The sequence below is a fragment of the Simochromis diagramma genome, unplaced genomic scaffold (assembly GCF_900408965.1).
Source record: "Simochromis diagramma unplaced genomic scaffold, fSimDia1.1 OVJJ01000446.1, whole genome shotgun sequence".
NCBI classification, from domain to species: Eukaryota; Metazoa; Chordata; class Actinopteri; order Cichliformes; family Cichlidae; genus Simochromis; species Simochromis diagramma.
In genome coordinates this window covers 1-24,016 of record NW_024386822.1, presented here as the reverse complement: position 1 = coordinate 24,016, position 24,016 = coordinate 1, and the positions used below count along the sequence as shown (strand labels likewise).

Genomic DNA, 24,016 nt, shown 5'->3' with positions numbered 1-24,016 from the left:
TTAGTCATTATAAAAATTTATTTGAAATAATATTAAAAGTCTCAAACAGAAAAACATTAAACATAAATATATAAAATATAAGAATTTACAGAGAGACAGGAATAAAAAGGACCAGCTGCTCTCCAGAGCAGGAACCAGGCTGAGGAGGAAATGCTCCATTGGAGACTGGTGTGGCTCCAGCTCCACCACCGATGGACCGTCCTGGGACCCGTCCCTCATCTGCCTCGGAGCCGTCCTCCTCTGTGGGCCTGTAAAACAGCACAAAACACAAAGAAATGAGAAGGCTGCTACTAGATTTTAATTTCAACATTGAAAAAAAACAAAAACAAAAACAGGATATAATCAGATTGGTTGTAGATATTTAGTAAAGGTGATCACAAGGGAACCCACCGACTAAAAAGGTATCAGTGCTGCTGTACATACCTGTGGGTGCAGCAGCAGGAGCTCAGGGACTGGGGAGCCAGGAGAAGCAACAGGGGATGCTCTGCTGCAGAATCAGTTGGTTCTATCAATACAGTATTAAATGTTAACAGGTTGGATATAATAATCGTAGAGTAGACAGTGGTCCCTCATTTATTGCAGGGGTTCTCAGAATAACTAGCCCCTGGTCACAGTTCTCACAATTGATTCTCAAAGTGCAAACCTTTGTAGATTGCAAAACGTAAAAGTATTATTATGCCGCGGTTTGTCTTCATCTGCCCGCCACTTTCGTGCGCCTTTTTCCCCTCGCGGTGCAGGTGTCTATTTCCGAATGAGGCTCATAGTTATGGGTGTTTTTGTGCTGTTTTTTCTATTGGACGTGATGGTTATCAAAACCAAACGTGATAAATTTGGCAAGCGCAGGAGACACGACACGGAGCAGATTTGTCAATCAGGCTGCAGAATGCAATGCTGTACGGTGCAATAAAAAAATCAGCGAAAAAGCGAAGCAGTGACGGATGAACAGCGGGACCACTGTGTGCTGTTTATTAATAAACAATAAAATATATTCCTAAATGACAACATGCATAAAAGCAGAACGGTATTTGTACGTCAGTGGGAAAATAGAGGTGGCTTGCTAGCTTTTGTGCGGCTTCCCCGGGTCAGTGAAAACTTTCAAAAGAGAAATGAATGAACTTACCAGGTTGCCCGATCTCTTCACATATCTTCCTCCAAGCTCGGTCCTTTATATTCCTGTCTCGGTACTGAAAGCAGCTGGTGTCCTACAGCGTTGATTAGCCTTTCCTCCATATTGAATGAAGTATGAAGGGCTTTGGCTGGACCTGCCCCTTTTGACCTAGGTCAGAGCCACGTCACCAGGCTCCTGATTGGTTGACGCGGTGCGAATTGACGCTGGAGTTCAGATTTTTCCAACTTGAGCGGTAGACGCGATACGCGCGTATGCACAAAATGCAACACAAAAACTCATGCGCGTGTTTTTTTTCGCGAGCTGCTGATCTCTACGGAAGAGGATTAGGGCCACTGGAAAAAAAAGAAAAAAGAATTCTGACTTTAATCTCAGAATTCTGACTTTCATCTCAGAATTTTGAGGTGGGCACCTGCAGGCTTCCAGCTTCGGTGACAGCGATGTGTCCAGTTTCCTGTCTCCTGTCCAGATGTGTCCAGGTGAACTAATTCACTAAATATGGTGGATATAAGTGACTTTTTGCGTGGCCGAGGGGTCCCCGAAGATGCTATTTTATTAATGGAAGAGCAGAAGGTGAGTAACAAAAAAGAGAAATAGTTTGGTGTCTCCTATTTTTACAGGAAAACAGTTACGGTACAGTTACGGTTAGCTGTTAGCATGCTTGTTAGCTTATAATGTTATATAGGAATGAACGTGTTTCACGATGTTACAGTATACTAGGTGAATTGACGTTTTAACTGTTGTTGATCGCAGGATCATCCCAGATGGGTTCGTTGCATTTTATTTTATTGTTCTACTATTTCAGAGTTTTTCAAGGCAGTTAAGCGGAGCTGTGTTACAGATGCTAGCCGCCTGCCAATATCACTGATATATTTGATGTGTACAAGTAAGTTACACTTAGTACAGCGGAGGAGAGAAGCTGTAATGAATGTTTATGCGGATATTTCACTAATAAAAATGGGTGGCGTTCATACACAGCCACCGACACAGCCCCGGTTGTTGTTCTGACGGTGGCCGACTGACGATCCCCTCACAACATGTTAGCTAACACAAACTAATGTAGTGAATGTAACTGTGTATACGTTAGTGTTACAGTGTCGGAAGAAATGAGCAAACTGTTTATAATGTCAGAATGACATCATCTTTCTCCTATATATAAAAGTGCTGGCTGAGGAGCGCTGCCGGGTTGAACTTTGACCTCGGAGTGACGTGACGTTTGTTCGCACAACCAATAGAAGTGCAGAAAGTCGCAAATCAGGCATATTGTTCGCATAAACACAAAAATAAATAAATAAATAACGAAATAATCCCGATATTGTGCCAAAGACTGATTTACAATGTTACTTTGTGTTCTATGTGTAATACCTTTGCTTAAATGACTAAATGGACTGTGTATTTATGACTCTGCGTTATAGTCTTACATACATAAGTAACATTCATATGTACAGATAAAAATGTACAGAGCTATGTACACAAGCGTGTACACAAAAGTCTACTGCTGATCGAGCTGCTCAGTGGTCGTACAGTCTCATGCAGAGAGCGTGGAGGTGTTGTCCATGGTGGATGTTAGCTTAGACAACATCCTCTCCTCCCCAGTCTGCTCAGTGGACTTTAGCAGACCGCTAAAGCTGGCCCTCCCGACCAGTTTGTTAAGTTTCCCCCTGTCCCTCTCTGCCATTCCACCACTCCAGCAGACCACAACATAAAAGACAGCAGACGCCACCACAGTGTCGTAGAACATCCTTAGAAGACGTACTACCTACATCATAACCAATCAAGTCCCGCTTTTTTTTTAAATACAGAAGAGGATTTATTATTTACTGAAAGGCTATGCCTTAGTTTGCTTCTTTCATTATTGTGTTTCGCCCTGCATAAAATAGATAGCTTTTCTGATAACTACAGTCAATACTCTCCTACTGGCATTAGCGGTGACCTAAGAGGCTTAACTGTAATATTGCTTTGCAGTGTAAATGTTGCAGAAAATGACTGTCTTTTCTTTCTTCCTGTGTGCAGATTGACTGTGACGTCATAGCGCTGATGGATGACGCAACTTTGGCAAACTACATTCCCTCGTACGGAGACCGAATTGCCGTCTTCAATTTCTGCAAAAGCAAGCAACCACTGTCAAAAAGAAAACTAGGACTTCTGCAAAAACTTCGTGAGAAAATGAAAACCAGAAAAGAAAGTCCAAAGGAGAACACTTCACATACAGATGCAGGAATAAGACAGACAAAGAAGCAAAAAGCAACACGCAATGTTGAGATAGGATGGATACATTGTGATGGAAAAATAGCCAAACAGGTGAGAGCGAAGCAGGGAGGTGGCACTAGAAAAATTCCAATGGCCACTGATGCTGGATTAAAAGATATTCTTCAGGAAGGAAAGAAACATTTTTTTCCTAATGGCATATCTCCTAAGGGATGTGAAACAGATTTTGAGTTTGAGGTTTGGGACTTTAAACAGAACCACCTTACTGATGATACCTGCCAGTCTATTGGCAATATGTATGAGGCAGCGAGACTGACAATGTTACGCTTCTACATTGCAACAAAACCAAAAGATCCTGAAGAAGATGCCAGCGAGACATCTGAAGTGGTGTTTGTCTCAGAAAGCAGTGGCAGTGATATTAATCCATTGCAAGTGGGAGAAGTCAGGGGTAATTTTGATGAAGTCATCGCTGGTTCAGCAATTTTAGATGATCCAGAAATTACTTTTGGTCCAATTTTTGATGCTGAAGAAGATACAGACGACACATTAGTCTATGAGGGTTTTCTTGTACCCCTCAGTCCACCTAATTCAGAGAACATAATAACAATCACCATACGTCATACTGACACTTTACATGACATGATTACTGCTTTCTCTGATGAGGAGATTTTGACCAAAACACTGAATGTGAAGCGCATACTTCCAGACAACACAGAAGAACCAGGCACTGGATCAGGAATACTAAGAGATGTACTCACATGCTTCTGGCATGAATTTTATGAGCGATGCACCCTAGGTGCAACCGTTAAAGTGCCATTCATTCGCCATGATTTTCCTGCTGAAAAATGGAAGGCAGTTGGGCGAATACTCCTGAAAGGTTACCAAGAATGTCAATATTTTCCAAATAAACTTGCAATCCCTTTTCTGGAACAAGTGCTTTTCAGTGGTGTTTACAGTGATCTTAAAGCACACTTTCTACAGTTTGTCAGCAGTCAAGAATGTGATGTTTTGATGGAAGCAGTAAAAGATTTCTCTGCAGTTGACTTGGATGATCTTGTGGAAATTCTTGACAGCTATGGCTGTAGAAAAAGAATCACTGCTGAGACTCTTCCTACAATCCTTGATGAAATAGCACACAAAGAGCTTGTCCAAAAACCAATGTTTGTTATTGACTGCTGGCGGGAGATCATCGACCCCCATATCTCCCTCAGTCCGGAGGGACTGACCAAGTTATTCTCTGAACTGCAACCAACTTCAAAAAAAGTGTGCCAGCTGCTGAAATTTGCTGTGGATTTGACTCCACAACAAAAAGAAGTGAAAAATCATCTCAAAAGATTCATCAGAGAGCTGGATAACATAAAACTTCAGAAATTTATGCGTTTCTGCACCGGATCTGACCTTATAGTAACAAACAGTATTTATGTGGAATTTCAAGATATGACAGAGTTTACAAGAAGACCAGTCGGACGCACGTGTGGGAATGTTCTGCAGCTAGCTAACAGCTATGAAAACTTCCCAGATTTTCGTTCTGAATTTAATGCAGTTCTTGAAAGTAATGTCTGGGTGATGGACATTGTTTAGACTCTCACAGCAATGCGCTACATTTGAACTGCTCATGCACACTAGAGCATAACTGTAAAGAGATGTTAGGAATATGTATTTTTATGTATTTTGAACTTATACAGTATACTTTTTTTAATTAGAGAGAAGTTTCTCATCTCTGTTAGAAGTCTAGTTTTGGCTAATATTTCATTTTCTTTTATCATTTTGAGTTTTACATAATACAGTCACGAAACAAAACGAACAGGTACACTGTTTACTACCATATCCAGAGCTGTCTTCACCAAATCCAAGCTTTCCAGCTGTAAGACAGAAACCTTCAGCAAAAGCATGAAGAAAGATTACTTAAGATCTATAAACTATAATTAAACTGCTGTTAAACGTTCTTTAATGCACCATGTGTGGTGTGAGAGCTCAGCACAGTCAAATACTTTTGTAAGTAATTAGTAGAAAGACTAATTCATTCAGATGGTATTTTCTTATTAGGTCAGGGCTAAAACTGAACATAGTTATAACGTAAAAGTAATGCTGTTATGCGACACTGTATTGTAAAAGGAATAAGTACAATTTTATACTTTAGCATTTGTCATGTCTGAAAACATTTTGCTTTACAGTATATGCAATTTTTAGTTAAGGTAGGTTAAGGTATCAAAGTTTGGCATTTGTTGTTGATTACAAAGGTTCCATATAAAGTTGGTGAAAATATTTTTTAAAATTCCAGTATTTTCTTAATGTCATATTGTTTCTAAGCATACCTGTTATTCATCCATCAAATTGATTCAAGCTGCTTAAAGGATTCAGTCTGTTTTGAAGATGGTTATTGATTACTGAGATCATAAATAAACACTGTACACTTCAGTGCAGTGGTCAAGTACTGTGATTATTCAGGCATCCTTTTGTAATGCCAAATTGTCATGTTCTCAGATATAGTATTAATCTTAACACCTGAAAAAATGTCTTGTTACTGCCAGAAATTATGCATTTTTATTTGTATGCATGTATGTTCTCAGTCATTCACACTTGTTTTTATTTCTATACCATAGATGACACTGAAGGAATATGTGATACCACAATAGCCAGTGTTCATGGTCTTTACAGTAAGTCACTGATGTATACTGATGCATAACAAGACTGTATGAGATCTATAAGTTTGTTTTAAAAGTTGAGTCATTCTTGTTACAGGGCAGCTTATACGGTTATGAGTTTTAGCCATGTTATTGGCGTTGGCAAGAACAGGTTTCTTGTAAACTTTTTCCAATAAAATGTTACTGTACACAGTACATTTGTATTGTTGTTTTGAATATGTTCATCAAGCTCCTTATCTATTTGAACATGCCAGAATTCAAGAGACTGCCACACATGAGCTCAGTAACATGGAAGAATACCATTTATTTTTAATTTGAAATATTTCATAAAGATACACAAATATAAATGTAAAACATGTTGCACTTAATGGGACAATAACTTGGTTCCACTTGCAGGAACTGTTTTGTTGCATTGTTGCTGGGATACTACAAATAAAAGTCAAAATATTTTTGGTATGTTTCTTATAATTTTAGGATTCATATCATGAAGAAGCCTTGTATACGACAGCTCACACTGAATCAGTATAGCAATGATTCATGGTCATTTTACATGAAAACCAGCTAAAATATCTTACAACTAACAGAAGTGAAATACATTAATAATTAAGTGATGGATCTTCATATGGGTAAATGATTATAATAGCTTTGCTTTAATATAATTGCACTAAAAGCTCCCCAAAAGGCATAACGACTTTAAATATTAACAATGATACGTTTATAGAAACATGCTGTTGTCAAGACCTAGAATTGTTAATGCTACTATGGTTTGCTGAAACATACCACAGATAACCCGGGCACTTAGCATATCATATGCTGGTGCCTGGGTTTCCAGCCATGAATATTAAGAGTAAAGGTTGATACAGAAAACAATGAGCAGGGAGCTGGTCAGTTTATATTTTATATACTATGCACATGTCTGGCAACAAAACACAGAAATTTATATTGCAATTTACTGGTAGGCAGGTTTACACCACTTATGATTCAATCAAAATATAACATTTGTAAATGCAGTTTAATGTATGGCCTTTTAAAAGGATTGACATGTGTTTCATAACTGATTGATAATATCACAATATTCAGCTTTTTCAAGTAATATATAAACATTTCTGTTTAATGGTAGTGTGAATGTAGAAAAACATTTTTCATTTAATGCAGTGCAGAAATACCTGCATAAAAGGTACCTGTAAGACATGGCACCTACTATCAAATCACGTTATCAAGATAAAGAGAAATATTTTGTATTTATTTGTACATTTACACACTGAAGTTCCTTAAATACTTTGCAGTATTTCTTCTCTTAACCTAATGTACAGATCCGCAGCACCAAGTGGATCTCCTGGGGCATCCCATTCATTTTCTACCATAAGCAGACAACACAGTTCAAAGACTGTTTCATCACAGGGGTGTTGACCTTTTGGGCTACACTCTTCCATACACAAAGTGATATCCTCCATAGAAATAGGCTTCAGTCTATCCTCAGCACTGTGCAGCTCTGGAAATGAGTACATTACTACTGGTCGACCCGATGCTGCACTACCACTTGGCCGGATTTTGTGCGAGTTCCATGTGTTCACAACTTCATCAAGTTCATCCTACATGAAAAACAACACAATATAAGTACCGGTATATGAAACAGACCATGTACCAGTAGATTTAGCCAAAGTTGAGGCTTATTAACTCATTAATCAACAGACATAGAAACTGACCTCTAATTAATGTAAAACCAAGCAGCAACAACAAAAGAGCACTTTCACTAAACAGCACATGGACACAGAATGGTGCTGCATGATTCTACTGTTGAATAGATAGCCCAACACTTTATACTCAGTGTGCAATGATTCTACAATATATTTTCAATAGAGAATTAACCAAATGATAGGATTGCTTTCTGAAACCGTGCCCAAAGGACCACTAGGTAACAGACTCCATAGTAATTTTAACCATGTGGCAATAAAAAAAAAAAATGCTCCATGCACCTGTGCTGAGAAAGGTGCAGTTACTTCCACTGATAACATGAATACAATTCCATCAAAGTATTAAAATGGAATCCCAAAAAGTTGATTCTGTTCATCTGGATGTAGCGTTTTCAGTGTGAGAAATGTTCTGTCAAAAAACATTCCTTACCTGGCTGATTGAGCATGCATCAAGACATATTAAAATGGAAATAAAATTCATATTAAATTTAAAGAAAAAAAATGTTCTAACCATATTTATATTTTCTATTTATGCAGCTAAGACATTACATAGCATGAGCACATGCTTTTACCTGAATAAGATTGAGAAAGCAGAATTGGATAAGACTTTTGTCCAAAAAATCCCCTGTGAAGTGGCCATCATCCTGAAAGGTTTGAAATAAGTTCATCCAAAATTGTGCACTCTGTTTGCGTAGGGTAGCCCACCATCCTTCTATACGTTGGTTGGCCGTACTTCTTCCGTAAAGGAAACTTTTCTCACCTGCAAAACTGTCTGTGTGGTTTCTCCGTAAAAACATCTGCATTTGTTCGACACAACCATTTTCGGTACCTCGGTCAGCACGTAACCTTTCTGGACATCCATTGATGCATGAAACTGTTTTCAGAAAATAACTTGCAATCAATTTAGGGTCACTGTTACTAGTATAAGCCTCCATCCATAAAACATAGCGGCTAAAACCATCTATGCAGCCACTGATAGCAATACCATATGGTTTCAACTTGTCATAGCCATCCATGTGCCAGAGAGCATTTGGCCCTCTGCAGCTGTACTGTCGTCTTCTCAACCGTCGAGCTCGTCTCAGTTCCACACCTTGAGGGTCAAGCAATTTGATTATGCATCTTACAGTATCTTGTGACACCACAAATCCATGTTGAATTGCACGTAGATGTAGCCAACGATAACCTTGCATCTGTCCATTTGTCATGATCTCTTGTTGGACAAAGGCTAGCACTTCCTCCAAGTTTGATTGATTCTTCCTTCTAAAAAGCCCAAGTCTTTTACAAATTCTCTTTAGAGTTCGAACACTTATAATTGTCTGATGACTATGTGCTAAAATTGAAAGTATTTCTTTGTTACTGAAAGAAAGTCTGAAATACAGTCTTATTAAGTCATCCAAATCTGACATGTCAGCCACTGTTTCTCTCAATTTGAGAGGTGAACTTTTTGCAGAAGTCCTAGTTTTCTTTTTGACAGTGGTTGCTTGCTTTTGCAGAAATTGAAGACGGCAATTCGGTCTCCGTACGAGGGAATGTAGTTTGCCAAAGTTGCGTCATCCATCAGCGCTATGACGTCACAGTCAATCTGCACACAGGAAGAAAGAAAAGACAGTCATTTTCTGCAACATTTACACTGCAAAGCAATATTACAGTTAAGCCTCTTAGGTCACCGCTAATGCCAGTAGGAGAGTATTGACTGTAGTTATCAGAAAAGCTATCTATTTTATGCAGGGCGAAACACAATAATGAAAGAAGCAAACTAAGGCATAGCCTTTCAGTAAATAATAAATCCTCTTCTGTATTTAAAAAAAAAGCGAGACTTGATTGGTTATGATGTAGGTAGTACGTCTTCTAAGGATGTTCTACGACACTGTGGTGGCGTCTGCTGTCTTTTATGTTGTGGTCTGCTGGAGTGGTGGAATGGCAGAGAGGGACAGGGGGAAACTTAACAAACTGGTCGGGAGGGCCAGCTTTAGCGGTCTGCTAAAGTCCACTGAGCAGACTGGGGAGGAGAGGATGTTGTCTAAGCTAACATCCACCATGGACAACACCTCCACGCTCTCTGCATGAGACTGTACGACCACTGAGCAGCTCGATCAGCAGTAGACTTTTGTGTACACGCTTGTGTACATAGCTCTGTACATTTTTATCTGTACATATGAATGTTACTTATGTATGTAAGACTATAACGCAGAGTCATAAATACACAGTCCATTTAGTCATTTAAGCAAAGGTATTACACATAGAACACAAAGTAACATTGTAAATCACTCTTTGGCACAATATCGGGATTATTTCGTTATTTATTTATTTATTTTTGTGTTTATGCGAACAATATGCCTGATTTGCGACTTTCTGCACTTCTATTGGTTGTGCGAACAAACGTCACGTCACTCCGAGGTCAAAGTTCAACCCGGCAGCGCTCCTCAGCCAGCACTTTTATATATAGGAGAAAGATGATGTCATTCTGACATTATAAACAGTTTGCTCATTTCTTCCGACACTGTACCACTAACGTATACACAGTTACATGCACAACATTAGTTTGTGTTAGCTAACATGTTGTGAGGGGATCGTCAGTCGGCCACCGTCAGAACAACAACCGGGGCTGTGTCAGTGGCTGTGTATGAACGCCACCCATTTTTCTGAGTGAAATATCCACATAAACATTCATTACAGCTTCTCTCCTCCGCTGTACTAAGTGTAACTTACTTGTACACATCAAATATATCAGTGATATTGGCAGGCGGCTAGCATCTGTAACACAGCTCCGCTTAACTGCCTTGAAAAACTCTGAAATAGTAGAACAATAAAATAAAATGCAACGAACCCATCTGGGATGATCCTGCGATCAACAACAGTTAAAACGTCAATTCACCTAGTATACTGTAACATCGTGAAACACGTTCATTCCTATATAACATTATAAGGTAACAGCTAACCGTAACTGTACCGTAACTGTTTTCCTGTAAAAATAGGAGACACCAAACTATCGCTCTTTTTGTTACTCACCTTCTGCTCTTCCATTAATAAAATAGCATCTTCGGGGACCCCTCAGCCACGCAAAAAGTCACTTATATCCACCATATTTAGTGAATTAGTTTTCCACCTGCCAAACTGGACACATCGCTGTCACTGAAGCTGGAAGCCTGCAGGTGCCCACCTCAAAATTCTGAGATTAAAGTCAGAATTCTGACTTTAATCTCAGAATTCTGAGATTAAAGTCAGAATTCTTTTTTTTTTTTTCCAGTGGCCCTAATCCTCTTCCGTAAAGATCAAGTAACGCAACCAAGTGATCAGTTTGATATCTTTTTTGATACACCGTCATATTTACATTATTAGTTCAGTACGAATGATTTGCTTTGGTACCTGGTCAAACTTAAGCTTGCCTCTGTCTGCAGCAAACTCGCAGGCAGCAGCTTCTACCCCCTCGCTCACATGGGTGCTGTGCTCAGTCGCCTAGTGCCTGAGCTCGGATCATACCAAAATTAGGGGGAATTTACGACGGTGCGCTCTGTGCTTCGTGTGTTGTTTTGTTTTATACAGTTGTCAGTCAGGCATCTAACTAACAAATTACACTCCAAAAGACCCCATGCTTCTGAAAAAATGACCCGGGCTTAAGCCCAGTAAGCCACCCCCCGCACCACGTAAAAGTGGTCTCGAGACATCCAACTCTAGGTGTGGGAGGTGGCTCTCACTGAAATTTCATATCCCTATACATGGCTTAATCTCCCGAATGATAAGGTTTATTTTGAATGGAGGAAAAAGGGTGATGCTGAGCAGAGGCCTGATGATGTCGTTAAAACGAAAATACGCATCCTGTATTTGCGCCAAGGCTGCTAAAGCCCGATTAAGCGCTAGAAACGGATCTGATGAGGATATGTTATGTGAGGGACTAAGTTAAGAATGAGCCGCGTCTGACTCTGTTTGGATCTCAACATGCTCCACACCCAAACATTGAGAGCTATTTTGCGAGACACTTTCACTAGGCGCTAATCGGGCTAGAGCTAAATTATGCATTTCTAAAGGGTCAGTATTATTATTATTGATCACATCAGGTTGCTCACCGCTTTGTGGAGGTGTATTCTGTGAATGAACAGTATTTTGATTTAACCTAGCTAACGCTATTTCTAAAGCAAGAAATGGGTCTGTAATATCATGTTCCTGGTTATCCATTTTTTATTGTGTGACAAGAATATGTAAAAACACAGTTGTTTGATAAGCAAAGAAAAAGCAAAGAAATAAAAAAAGTTTTTCTATATGATGAGTGGAATTAATTCAGCTATGAGACATACTGCTCGAAGAGCTATAGAAGCCAGCTGGTCTCGTCTGCGCTTTGGCCTTGTGCTTATTCTCCTTGTGGTCCTGCCGCTCGTTCTGTTCTTCCTGAGCTGCTTAAGTAGCCCTAACAATTTGAGGGTAAAAAATAAACAGTTAGTTATGTTAAATACAAAAGGATAGTTTTTTATAAAATGAGAAAAAAGTGAGAACCTAGAGAGATTGACTTGTTTGGCTCTCAAAAGCAGGTGCCGTGACTTTCGTGTGCCTGACGGGGGAGAAGAAGCGTTGGATGCTGCTCCGGGAGCCAGGAGCACGAGGACCCATGGAGAGCAAATCCTGCCTCTCCTGGGCGGAGAGACGAATATTTTTCCCCGAAGGTCGCTGGAGAGAAGAAGCACCGGTGGGGTTGGAGCTGTGGCCGGAAGAAGCGGTACGACCTAGCGCTGAGAACAGCTCTTGTCTCTCCCGATCGGACAGACTAATATTTTTCCCCGAGGATCGCTGGTATGGGGGCTGGAGCACTGGTGAAGAAGAAGAACTCGGAGTCCTCGGAAAGAGATAGTTATCCAAATCTGGGATGTCTAAAACAGTTTTTTGATAAAATGAAAAAGATGGTTAGTGTTATTTTTCTTGTACAATTAGCTGTTAAGACGGAGAACAAGAAATGAAACAAACCTACCAATTTGATCAAGAGAATCAGCGGGACTAGAGCTGAGCATGCTTATTTCAGAGTCTAAAAAAAGAAATAACAACAAGTATTAAAAAACAGGCAAACAGTAAAAATATGCGCATAATATGAACAAGAGTAAGAAATTAGGTACCTGATGAGGCCATAATTTGCTGCTACAGTATAGTATACTAGTGATGTGCGGATCGATCCTGAAATATCGATTCCTCCGATACCAGTCATTTATGTTCTAGAATTGATTCTCACATTAAAATATCAATATTTTTAGTAATTTAGGGTTAATTTGTAGTTTATCATTAACAGGAACACAGTGGAAAGAAACTACAGTGGGGCAAAAAAGTATTTAGTCAGCCACCGATTGTGCAAGTTCCCCCACCTAAAATGATGACAGAGGTCAGTAATTTGCACCAGAGGTACACTTCAACTGTGAGAGACAGAATGTGAAAAAAAAATCCATGAATCCACATGGTAGGATTTGTAAAGAATTTATTCGTAAATCAGGGTGGAAAATAAGTATTTGGTCAATAACAAAAATACAACTCAATACTTTGTAACATAACCTTTGTTGGCAATAACAGAGGTCAAACGTTTACTATAGGTCTTTACCAGGTTTGCACACACAGTAGCTGGTATTTTGGCCCATTCCTCCATGCAGATCTTCTCGAGAGCAGTGATGTTTTGGGGCTGTCGCCGAGCAACACGGACTTTCAACTCCCGCCACAGATTTTCTATGGGGTTGAGGTCTGGAGACTGGCTAGGCCACTCCAGGACTTTCAAATGCTTCTTATGGAGCCACTCCTTTGTTGCCCGGGCGGTGTGTTTTGGATCATTGTCATGTTGGAAGACCCAGCCTCGTTTCATCTTCAAAGTTCTCACTGATGGAAGGAGGTTTTGGCTCAAAATCTCACGATACATGGCCCCATTCATTCTGTCCTTAACACGGATCAGTCGTCCTGTCCCCTTGGCAGAAAAACAGCCTGTTGCGTCTGGTTCGGTTTGGGTAAGAAGGAAAAACAAGCCGAGTCCGTGTAAGGTGTCAAAAATAGTGATTTTATTACACACTTCTGCGCAGTCAGTGTGGGAAGACAATTGGCAATACAATCCTTCGTCGAATGGAGCGTCCCGTCTCCTTATATTACCAATATGACATCACAGTTAGATCTTTACTGGAAATGATAACAATTGCCCTCCTCTTCCAAACATTGTCCTAATATAGACATGAACTGCTACTCTTAAAAGAAAAACAAGTGTGTATTACATTGTGCATTTTGTGAAAGTGTATCTATCAGAAAAACTGTCCTCAGACGACCCTCCTTTTATTACTAAATGTGTATGTGAACGTGCGTGTCTTATACAAGTACGTGCATGTGATCACAGGCCGGCGTACGTGCAGAACTGAACGCAGACAGGCCCGAATCCAACAGGACTGGTGTGATCTCCTGGTCACAAGCCCCATAGCATGTTTCCACCCCCATGCTTCACAGTAGGTATGGTGTTCTTGGGATGCAACTCAGTATTCTTCTTCCTCCAAACACGACGAGTTGAGTTTATACCAAAAAGTTCTACTTTGGTTTCATCTGACCACATGACATTCTCCCAATCCTCTGCTGTATCATCCATGTGCTCTCTGGCAAACTTCAGACGGGCCTGGACATGCACTGGCTTCAGCAGCGGAACACGTCTGGCACTGCGGGATTTGATTCCCTGCCGTTGTAGTGTGTTACTGATGGTGACCTTTGTTACTTTGGTCCCAGCTCTCTGCAGGTCATTCACCAGGTCCCCCCGTGTGGTTCTGGGATCTTTGCTCACCGTTCTCATGATCATTTTGACCCCACGGGATGAGATCTTGCGTGGAGCCCCAGATCGAGGGAGATTATCAGTGGTCTTGTATGTCTTCCATTTTCTGATGATTGCTCCCACAGTTGATTTTTTCACACCAAGCTGCTTGCCTATTGTAGATTCACTCTTCCCAGTCTGGTGCAGGTCTACAATACTTTTCCTGGTGTCCTTCGAAAGCTCTTTGGTCTTGGCCATGGCGGAGTTTGGAGTCTGACTGTTTGAGGCTGTGGACAGGTGTCTTTTATACAGATGATGAGTTCAAACAGGTGCCATTCATACAGGTAACGAGTGGGGGACAGAAAAGCTTCTTACAGAAGACGTTACAGGTCTGTGAGAGCCAGAGATTTTCCTTGTTTGAGGTGACCAAATACTTATTTTCCACCCTAATTTACGAATAAATTCTTTACAAATCCTACCATGTGGATTCATGGATTTTTTTTTCCACATTCTGTCTCTCACAGTTGAAGTGTACCTCTGGTGCAAATTACTGACCTCTGTCATCATTTTAGGTGGGGGAACTTGCACAATCGGTGGCTGACTAAATACTTTTTTGCCCCACTGTATAACATTTGGATTGTCTACATTCAAAGGAACTACTTCCTCTTCCGCCTTTCATAGTCATGTACGAAATACGGCTGTATAAATGTCTCGCAGCCCCTTGGCGTGCGCACTCACAACAATGGCTGAGCGTAATTGTGCGGACGTATTTTACCTCCACAAACAGCTGAGACATGGTTTGCGATACATGTGGCAAAAAAGTGCTCCAAGAGTGAGGTGTTGTGGCCATACTTTCCCAACCCTTGAGACCTCAGAATTAGGGAGACATTCAAAAGGGCTGTTGGGGGGGGTAAATACATTTTACAGTGTTTATTTATCGGATAAAATACGTTAAATGTCACCGTTATTATTAGCCGGCCCGGAAACAGCGGGGGTGTCCAAATTCAGAGGCTGCTTCCACCTGAGGACCGGCCTTCGCAGTCTAAAGAAAGCCGGGTAGTACTCATGAGTTCCCTCGGTGGAGTGAAACTCTGGCGTCTGCTCCTTGCTATCTAAAATATAACCGGGCGCTGGCGTAAACTCTCAACCGTCTCACACTTTCTTTAATTAGTTTTCTGTTTGATGTTTATTGAGCTGTGTGAAAACCCCGGAGGAACCCACCCGAGGGATTAATAAAGTTAAATTTAATTTAATCTAATCTAATAACTTTAATCTCAGCCAAACCGATTTACTCACGAACAAATAAAACACTGAAAAAGCCAAACAATAACATTTTTAAGTTATCAAAGTGACTTATATATCATGTTCAACCAGAGTAGCGAAAGACCGCGGGGGTTTGAAAACGATGTGTCGATCGGCTCAGCTATTTGAAGTTTACACAGCTACATTCTCACCTGAAAACATGTTAAAAGTTGTTGTTTTTTTGCGACCCAGAAAGAGAAATGAGAGTAATATTAAAACTAAGTAGCTGCCACCATTGTTGGAAACTGGAATTGGCTCGGCCGCGCTATGAATTCTGCAATATGGTTTTTCAATTTTGTTGTCCAGGTGGAAATTCGGGAGAATGGTGGCTCCGGGATTTTCCCGGAAAAATCAGTAGGGTTGGCATGTATGGTTGTGGCAACATCACTAACCTTGTCAAACACCTCAGAGTAAATCATATCACAGAATACGAGGCGCGTATGTTGAGACGAACTGAAGAGGAGGACAGGGACAGGTGCTGCTAGGGCGAGACACACCTCTCTCATGGAGTCCTTTAGTGCTGCAGGCAGGCAAGGTGTTCAAATAGCGCACAACTTCAGTTTTTTTTATTTCTATATGATGAACTCTGCATTATTAAATGATAAGAACAAGTAATCTGATGTCCTGTAATCATTATGACGCTATAATTTGAGATACAATAAATAAAATAAGTTTTTTTGTATAAAGTATCGGTATCGGATCAGTATCGTCGATACCACCCTGAATATTACTTGGTATCGGATCGGAAAGGAAATCAGTGGTATCGCACATCACTATAGTATACTAAAGCACTTTTAGCTCCGAGTGTAAAAGTAGAGCTTTTTTTTTTTTTTTTAGTGTATTCGAAGTGTTACAAAAACCGTATTTACATGTTTGTCCATGTGGGATGAGGAAAAAGGAAAAATACTGATTCGACCAGATGTGGTCTTCAATGAAACAGAGTTTAAATGCAAACAAAGTGAAAATGATCTCGGTTTGGGGAATGAGGTGACACTACACACGGGTGAAAGACAAACAAGTACTGAGGAGACTGTCACCAGTGAGGCTGCAAAAGGAGATCAGCGGATCAGAAGACCTCCAAACAGATATGGATTTGAGGAGTTTGCTGATGTAGCTACAGTTGATCATTATGCAAACATCTGTTGTGTCACAGAACCAAATACACTGGAAGAAGCTATGTCAAGTTCAAATGCAAAGGAGTGGAAAGAAGCAGCTGATTTGGAATATGAGTCACTGCTAGAAAATGGCACATGGGATTTAGTGGATCTACCAAAGGATCGCAAAGCAGTTGGATCAAAATGGGTCTTTAAAGTTAAGCATCACAGTGATGGACAAGTGGAAAGATACAAGTGCAGACTTGTTGCCAAAGGCTATTCACAGATTTATGGTGCAGACTATGATAGTTTAATTAATAGTTTAATTATTTATATAGCACATTTAATTACAACAGGAGCGTTGACCAAAGTGCTGTACAAGAATACAACATACATAATAAAACAACTTAGAGTATTAAAAGCAAACACCAAATATGAATTAACAAATAACAAATAACTCTCATGCTGTATTAAAAGCCAGTAAATAAAAATGCGTTTTAAGATAAGATTTACATGATGATGATGAAACATTCTCTCCAGTTGTACGATTTGGTTCAATTTGTACATTGTTATCATTTGCTGTGCAAAACAATCTAAATGTGCATCAAATGGATGTTGTGACTGCATTCTTGAATGGACACCTGGAAGATGGAACATGGAGCCGCCAGAGGGTTACATCAAACCTGGGCAGGAACATCTAGTGTGGAAACTAAACAAGTCAATATATGGACTGAAGCAGTCTCCACGTTGCAAAGCTTTTACAGACATCATGAAAAGTATTGGTTTTAAACAGAGTACTTCAGATCAGTGTGTGTTTGTTAGAACAGGTCAGGAGTTGGAAATATTGGCTGTGTATGTTGATGATCTGATTTTGATTACAGAATCAGCAGAGAGCATGAAGACCTTAAAGGATACTCTGAAGAAACACTACAAAATGAAGGACATGGGTGAGCTATCCTACATTCTGGGCATCTCAGTGGTCCAAGACAAGGACAAAAGCCATGTTATGCTTCATCAGAGACAGTATATTGAAAACATACTGCAAAAGTATGGAATGGACAGTGCCAATCCAGTAGCAACTCCAGCTGACACAAATGTCAAATTAAGAAAGAGTGATGATGTCAGTAAACCTGTAAACCCAAGCATGTATCAGTCAATGGTTGGAAGTTTATTGTATGCTGCCATGGCCACACGACCAGATATTGCACAAGCAGTGAGTGTGGTGTCAAGGTTCAATGCAAACCCAAACACTACACACCTGACAGCTGTGAAAAGAATCCTGAGATATTTGAAAGGAACTCTAAACCTGGGGCTCAAATATCAAAGGACAGAAACAGGAACCTTGGTTGGGTATTCAGATGCTGATTGGGCAGGTGATCAGGATGATCGACGTTCTACAACTGGAAACATCTCTCTACTTGCAGGAGGTGCAGTCAGTTGGCTTAGCAAGAAACAAGCAACAGTTGCACTTTCAACTGCAGAGGCTGAGTATATTGCTTTGAGCCAAGCTGCACAAGAAGGAGTTTGGTTAAGACGACTACTAACTGAGCTTGGAATAGAGACCACAGCAACAGTGATCCTGGAGGACAATCAAGGAGCGATTGCAATCGCAAAAAATCCAGTCGATCATGCAAGAACAAAGCAGGTAGACATTCGTTACCACTACATTCGTGAATGTGTGCAAAATGGACAAATCCAGCTGAAGTACTGTTGTACAGAAAACATGAAGGCTGACATGTTAACCAAACCACTGCCTAGGCAAGGCAAGGCAAGGCAAGTTTATTTGTATAGCACAATTCAACAACAAGGTGATTCAAAGTGCTTTACAGAGACATTAGAAACAAGAACAAATAAAAAGCATGATTTAAAATTGATTAAAACAAGCAAATAAACTAACTAACTAATTAACAAACAAACAAACAACAGTATATAAAATCAAAACAGATAAAATCAGAACAGTAGATAAAATCAGTAGTTAAATGTAAGTTTTGAAATTTAAGCTTAAAGTGTGGATTTGGTGCTTTATTCAAATGCAGCTGAGAACAGGTGAGTCTTCAACCTGGATTTAAATAAACTGAGTGTTTCAGCTGATCTGAGGCTTTCTGGGAGTTTGTTCCAGATATTAGGAGCATAAAAGCTGAATGCAGCTTCTCCGTGTCTGGTTCTGACTCTGGGAACTGATAAAAGACCAGATCCAGATGACCTGAGGGATCTGGATGGTTCATACTGGGTCAGGAGGTCATTGATGTATTTTGGTCCTAAACCATTCAGAGCTTTATAGACCAGCATCAGAACTTTAAAGTCTATCCTCTGACGGACAGGCAGCCAGTGTAAGGACCTCAGAGCTGGACTGATGTGTCCACTTTTTTGGTCTTAGTGAGGACTCGAGCAGCAGAGTTCTGAATGAGCTGTAGTTGTCTGACTGATTTTTTAGGTAGACCTGTAAAGATGCTGTTACAGTAATCAAGCCTACTAAAGATGAATGCATGGACTAGTTTTTCCAGGTCCTGTTGAGACATCAGATCTTTTATCCTTGATATATTCTTGAGGTGATAGTAAGCTGACTTTGTTATTGTCTTAATGTGTTTTTCTAAGTTTAGGTCTGCATCCATCACTACACCCAAATTTCTCGCCTGGTTTGTGGTTTTTAGATGTATAGATTGAAGTTCTCTGGTGACCTGTAATCGTTTTTCTTTGGCGCCAAAGACTATTACCTCAGTTTTGTTTTTGTTTAGCTGGAGAAAATTGTGGCACAACCAGTCATTGATTTCCTCAATGCATTTACCAAGAGCCTGTACAGGGCCTCGGTCTCCTGGTGACATTGTGATATATATTTGTGTGTCATCTGCATAGCTGTGGTAGTTTATTTTGTTGTTGTTTATAATCTGTGCCAGTGAGAGCATGTAGATGTTAAACAGAAGGGGTCCCAAGATGGAACCTTGGGGAACTCCACATGTGATACTTGTCTGCTCAGATGTGAAGTTACCTATTGATACAAAGCCTAGACAAAAGTTTGAGTATTTCAGAGGGAAGATTGGACTGTGTTCAGTTTAAAAAAGGGTTCATCATATGCTTAACATGCCTATACTATGCTTTTGTTAAGATGTCATGCATATAACTGTAATGTAGAATAATAGTTTTATCTAAGATGGACACAGTACATTCTTTGTGTGAGTTCAAAACAAAAGAGAAAATGTTTTATTTTCTAGTAACACCGTGATATAGGTGTATTTTTTTTGAAAGAACTAAACAATGGCAGTCAAGTAAGTGAACTCCATGGTAAAATTAAGTGGGAGTGTTGTAATAGTAATTTTACAATGTATGTTGAAGGGATATTACTGCCCTCTATTGGTGTGTCTGTGCATTACATGCAATAAAAGGTGTTCGTTAAAAATATCAGGAACACCTGGGCCTCATCAGACCAGCTGGTATTTAAGAGGGAGGAGGTCAGCTGTTCGATGCTGGATTGTTGTGAAGACTCTAATTCCCTGGACCTGTCCCCGTGTGGAAGGAGTGACTGGTCGCTAGTGGAGAGAGACAGGTTGGAGTGATCGCTACCGTCACTGGAGCCATTTTCTGGTGAGTTCCACAAGTGTGCTGGTTTCCTAACACAGATTACGTTGCAGATTAGGCAGCTGCGGCGGACATATGAAAGTGATGGAGCAAAGATTGCCTTTTTTGTTCAGTTACTCCATGGTCAAGCCTTGAACTGGGCTCAAGCAGTGTTGCGAACTGACCTGGAGATTGCTTATGCTGATTTCCTCTCAAAGTTTAAAAGTGTGTTTGAAAGGGGCACCGGAGCAGAGGCGGTGGGCCACCGTTTGCTGAACTTAAAACAAGGTAAACGGTGTATGGTGGACTTTTCTGTGGAGTTTTGGACACTGGCTGAGGAGACTGTTTGGGGGCAGCCTGCCCTGATAAGTACTTTATTAAACAATGTTTGTGATGAATTCAAGGGCGAACTACTAATGAGGGAGCTGCCCAAAACCCTGTCGGAGGTGATAACCTTATGTGTGAATGTAGAAGAACAAAGTTGACACACAAGCATTGCCCCACTCCTTGCAGGTCACCACTTTAAATGGTCAGCGTCTCCCCAATATAACTCATGTTAAAGAACCCGTGTCCCTAACTCTATCTGGTAATCACACTGAAATGTTAGTTTTATGTTTTTCAAGCTCCTCTCACACCCCTAGTGCTGGGAGTTCCATGGTTGCACCAGCATAACCCCGTACTCGACTGCAAAGAGGAGAGGGTTCTGGGGTGGGGTTAGGAATGCCACATGACCTGTTTAAAAGTGGCTACTCCTGTAAAAACATCATCTAACCCACAACCACACGAGCCCCCTGACCTTTCAGCCGTTCCGTCGGAGTATCATGATCTCAAGAAAGTGTTTTCTAAAGAAAGAAAGTGTACTTTATTGGTCCCCATGGGGAAATTCCCTCTCTGCATTTAACCCATTCACTCAGTGAAGCAGTGGGCAGCCACTGGGTGCCCGGGGAGCAGTGTGTAGGGACGGTACCTTGCTCAGGAGTACCTCAGGGTAGCTGTTCAGGGGAATCGAACCCCCGACCTTTCGATCATGGGGCCACCACTCTACCTACTGAGCAATCCCTGCCCTATCTAAGGACCGAGCCCGCTCTCTTCCTCCTCACCGCCCGTATGATTGCATTATTGATTTGCTCCCAGGTACACCTCTACCCACTAGTCGCTTATACAGCCTCTCTCAACCTAAACGTGAATGCATGGAGAAGTACTTTAATGAATCCTTGGCTAATGGGCTGATTCGCCCCTCTTCATCCCCCGTGGCTGCCGGGTTATGTTTTGTAACTAAGAAAGATAAAAGCCTTCGGCCATGTATTGATTTCCGGGGCCTCAATAACATTACCATTAAGAATAAATACCCTCTGCCACTCTTATCATCCGCTTTTGAACTCCTGCAGGGGGCGACCATTTTCACTAAACTCGAAATGCTTACCACTTAGTCAGGATAAGAGAGGGAGACGAGTGGAAAACAGCCTTCAACATGCATCTGGGCCATTTTGAATACTTGGTCATGCCGTTTCGACTAACTAATACTCCCGCTGTTTTTCAGGGCCTAGTCAATGATGTGCTCCGAAATTTCATCAACCATTTTGTGTTTGTGTACCTTGACGACATCCTCATCTTCTCCCGCTCTCTCTCTGATCATGTACGCCACGTCAGACAAGTCCTGCAACGCCTCCTGGAGAATCACCTGTTTGTTAACCCTTTAAGACCTACCATAGAACCAAGGCTGCCAGAGCTTATATTATATTTTTACATGTTGTAGTGCCATTTTTGGGAGCATTTCAAGTTACTATACATCAATACAACCATTACAGCCTAAATTTTAATAATATGTATGGATTAAGTACATAGTAATTACATAAATTGCAAAAAAGTGCAATAAACTACAAAAAAATTAAAAATCGTTTTTGTTTTTTTAACATATATTTGTAGTTAGAGAAATTTAAGAGGCTTATCCCTCAAAACTGTAAATACAAAATAGTTTCCCACCACAGGAAATTTATTTTGATTGTCTTAGTTTTATTTTTGAAATACACCAATTTTTATACACTGCAGGAAAAACGAAAATAAACATTGTAGTGCAAATTTGCAAAAAAGCAGCATATGCATCAAAATAAACTATTTCCAGCAGTGCAATATGAGTCCTAAGCATCCCAGAAACGACACAGGAAGTCATAAAGTCAAACATAACTTTTAAAAATGCCAGTATAGGCTCATGAGGTCCTGATGGTAAAAAAACCCTACATTTCCGTGAAAATGACGTCACTTCCGGTTCCGGGCAGGTAATGGCGGACATGCGATAGTTTGCGCTGACGTCTATTCCAAGGTAGGAAGTGTTATGAACAGCTGATCGGATCGGCAAAGCGTGTTTCTGGAATATTATGTTTTTGTTGCTGCAAGTGCTTTTCATGCAGTTTTTGTAAAGCTATATGTGGAAGGAAACTGTGACCTAGGACAAGCTGATGGCATAAGATGTAAGTACAACTTCTCTGGTTTCATATGAAAAAATATTATTGCGCTAGCTCACGTGGTTGCAGTGCTACCGGGATTTAAAAGTAGTTGCGCAAAACGGAGCATGCCCGCTCTGACCGGTTTTAAAGGGTTAAAGGAGAAAAGTGCAAGTTTCATGTGAATACTGTCATTCTGGGGCTACATCATTGAACGGCGCAATTTAAGAGCCGATCCAACTAAGGTACAAGCAGTCTTAGAATGGCCCACTTCACCTAATCGTAAGCAGCTTCAACGGTTCCTGGGTTTTGCCAACTTTTATCGGAGGTTCATTCATGACTACAGTAAGGTTGCTTTGCCGCTAACTCGTTTAACTTCTCCTAAGGTACCTTTCTGCTGGGATAATCGAGCTCAGGAGGCCTTCACGCAGCTAAAGAAACGTAAGCTCCACCCTTGTGCTTACTTCTCCCGTTATCTCTCTCCTGCAGAGCCGAACTACGACATCGGGGACCGGGAACTTCTAGCAATCAAACTCGCCCTGGAGGAGTGGCGCCACTGGCTAGAAGGCGCAGTGGAACCCTTTGTAGTATGGACAGTGTGACGGCCAGTGGGCTGGCCTTGTGTTTTGCTTTTTCTTTTACCTGTTTCTTGCAGGTAGGTGGAGCTGACCCAATTAGTGATGCAGCACACCTGAGAGGCCAGTCCCAGTGTATATAAAGACACCTTGACTGAACCAGCAGGGCGCTGGCTTTGGCTCTGGCTCTCTGTCTGGCACCCATCTTGTTCATTTGGAAGTTTTAGTTATGGCTGTTATGTCCTTTAAATTGTGTTTAAGTTGCTTTACCTTATTTTCATTAAATATGTCTTACAGTCTTTAGAAACCTGTGTGTGGTGTCCCATTTGTCTGTCACTTCCTATGAGCCGGGTTGTGACAACAACCTCAAATACATCCGGTTGGCTAAACGCCCGACAAGCCAGGTGGGCTCTGTTGTTTACCAGATTCTGCTTCACAATCACCTACAGGCCCGGTTCTTGGAACATGAAACCCGATGCTCTTTCTCGCCAATTCACCACCTCAGAGGATCAGACCCATGAGTCTCCTATTCTCCCTCCCACATGCATAATTGGAGTCCTATTGTGGGAGATCGAGTCTGCCATACGGGAGGCATATCTCTCTCAACGGGGTGGGACAAAAAAAAAAAACAAACAAC

The 24,016-nt window shown here is 40.9% G+C and overlaps 2 protein-coding genes across 3 annotated transcripts; one reads left to right on the top strand and one right to left on the bottom strand.

Moving 5' to 3' along the window:
- The first annotated feature begins 1,125 nt into the window (after positions 1-1,125).
- On the top strand, positions 1,126-6,919 carry LOC120730741. The gene is made up of 2 exons (XM_040027197.1): positions 1,126-1,699; positions 3,140-6,919. Exons 1-2 carry the CDS (start codon positions 1,625-1,627, stop codon positions 4,913-4,915), a joined length of 1,851 nt encoding a protein of 616 aa, XP_039883131.1. The 5' UTR covers positions 1,126-1,624; the 3' UTR covers positions 4,916-6,919.
- Positions 6,259-10,898, bottom strand: LOC120730742. Of its 2 annotated transcripts, XM_040027198.1 has the most exons (3): positions 10,683-10,898; positions 8,246-9,255; positions 6,259-7,571 (listed from the first exon to the last, which is right to left on the bottom strand). In XM_040027198.1, the coding sequence occupies exons 2-3, from the start codon at positions 9,077-9,079 to the stop codon at positions 7,251-7,253; spliced, it is 1,155 nt and encodes a 384-aa protein (XP_039883132.1). In that variant the 5' UTR covers positions 9,080-9,255; positions 10,683-10,898; the 3' UTR covers positions 6,259-7,250. The 2 variants fall into 2 exon arrangements, with proteins under 2 accessions (XP_039883132.1, XP_039883133.1); XM_040027199.1 differs by lacking the exon at positions 10,683-10,898 and having other exon boundaries at positions 8,246-9,488.
- Positions 10,899-24,016: the final 13,118 nt, after the last annotated feature.

Bases quoted from the DNA above. Each gene is read 5' to 3' on its own strand.
- LOC120730742 (XM_040027198.1), bottom strand. From the start codon at position 9,079: ATGTCAGATTTGGATGACTTAATAAGACTGTATTTCAGACTTTCTTTC. The intron at 7,572-8,245 runs GTAAAAGCATGT...TTTTTCATGTAG, and splicing joins GCTTTCTCAATCTTATTCAG to GATGAACTTGATGAAGTTGT.
- LOC120730741 (XM_040027197.1), top strand. From the start codon at position 1,625: ATGGTGGATATAAGTGACTTTTTGCGTGGCCGAGGGGTCCCCGAAGAT. The intron at 1,700-3,139 runs GTGAGTAACAAA...TCCTGTGTGCAG, and splicing joins TATTAATGGAAGAGCAGAAG to ATTGACTGTGACGTCATAGC.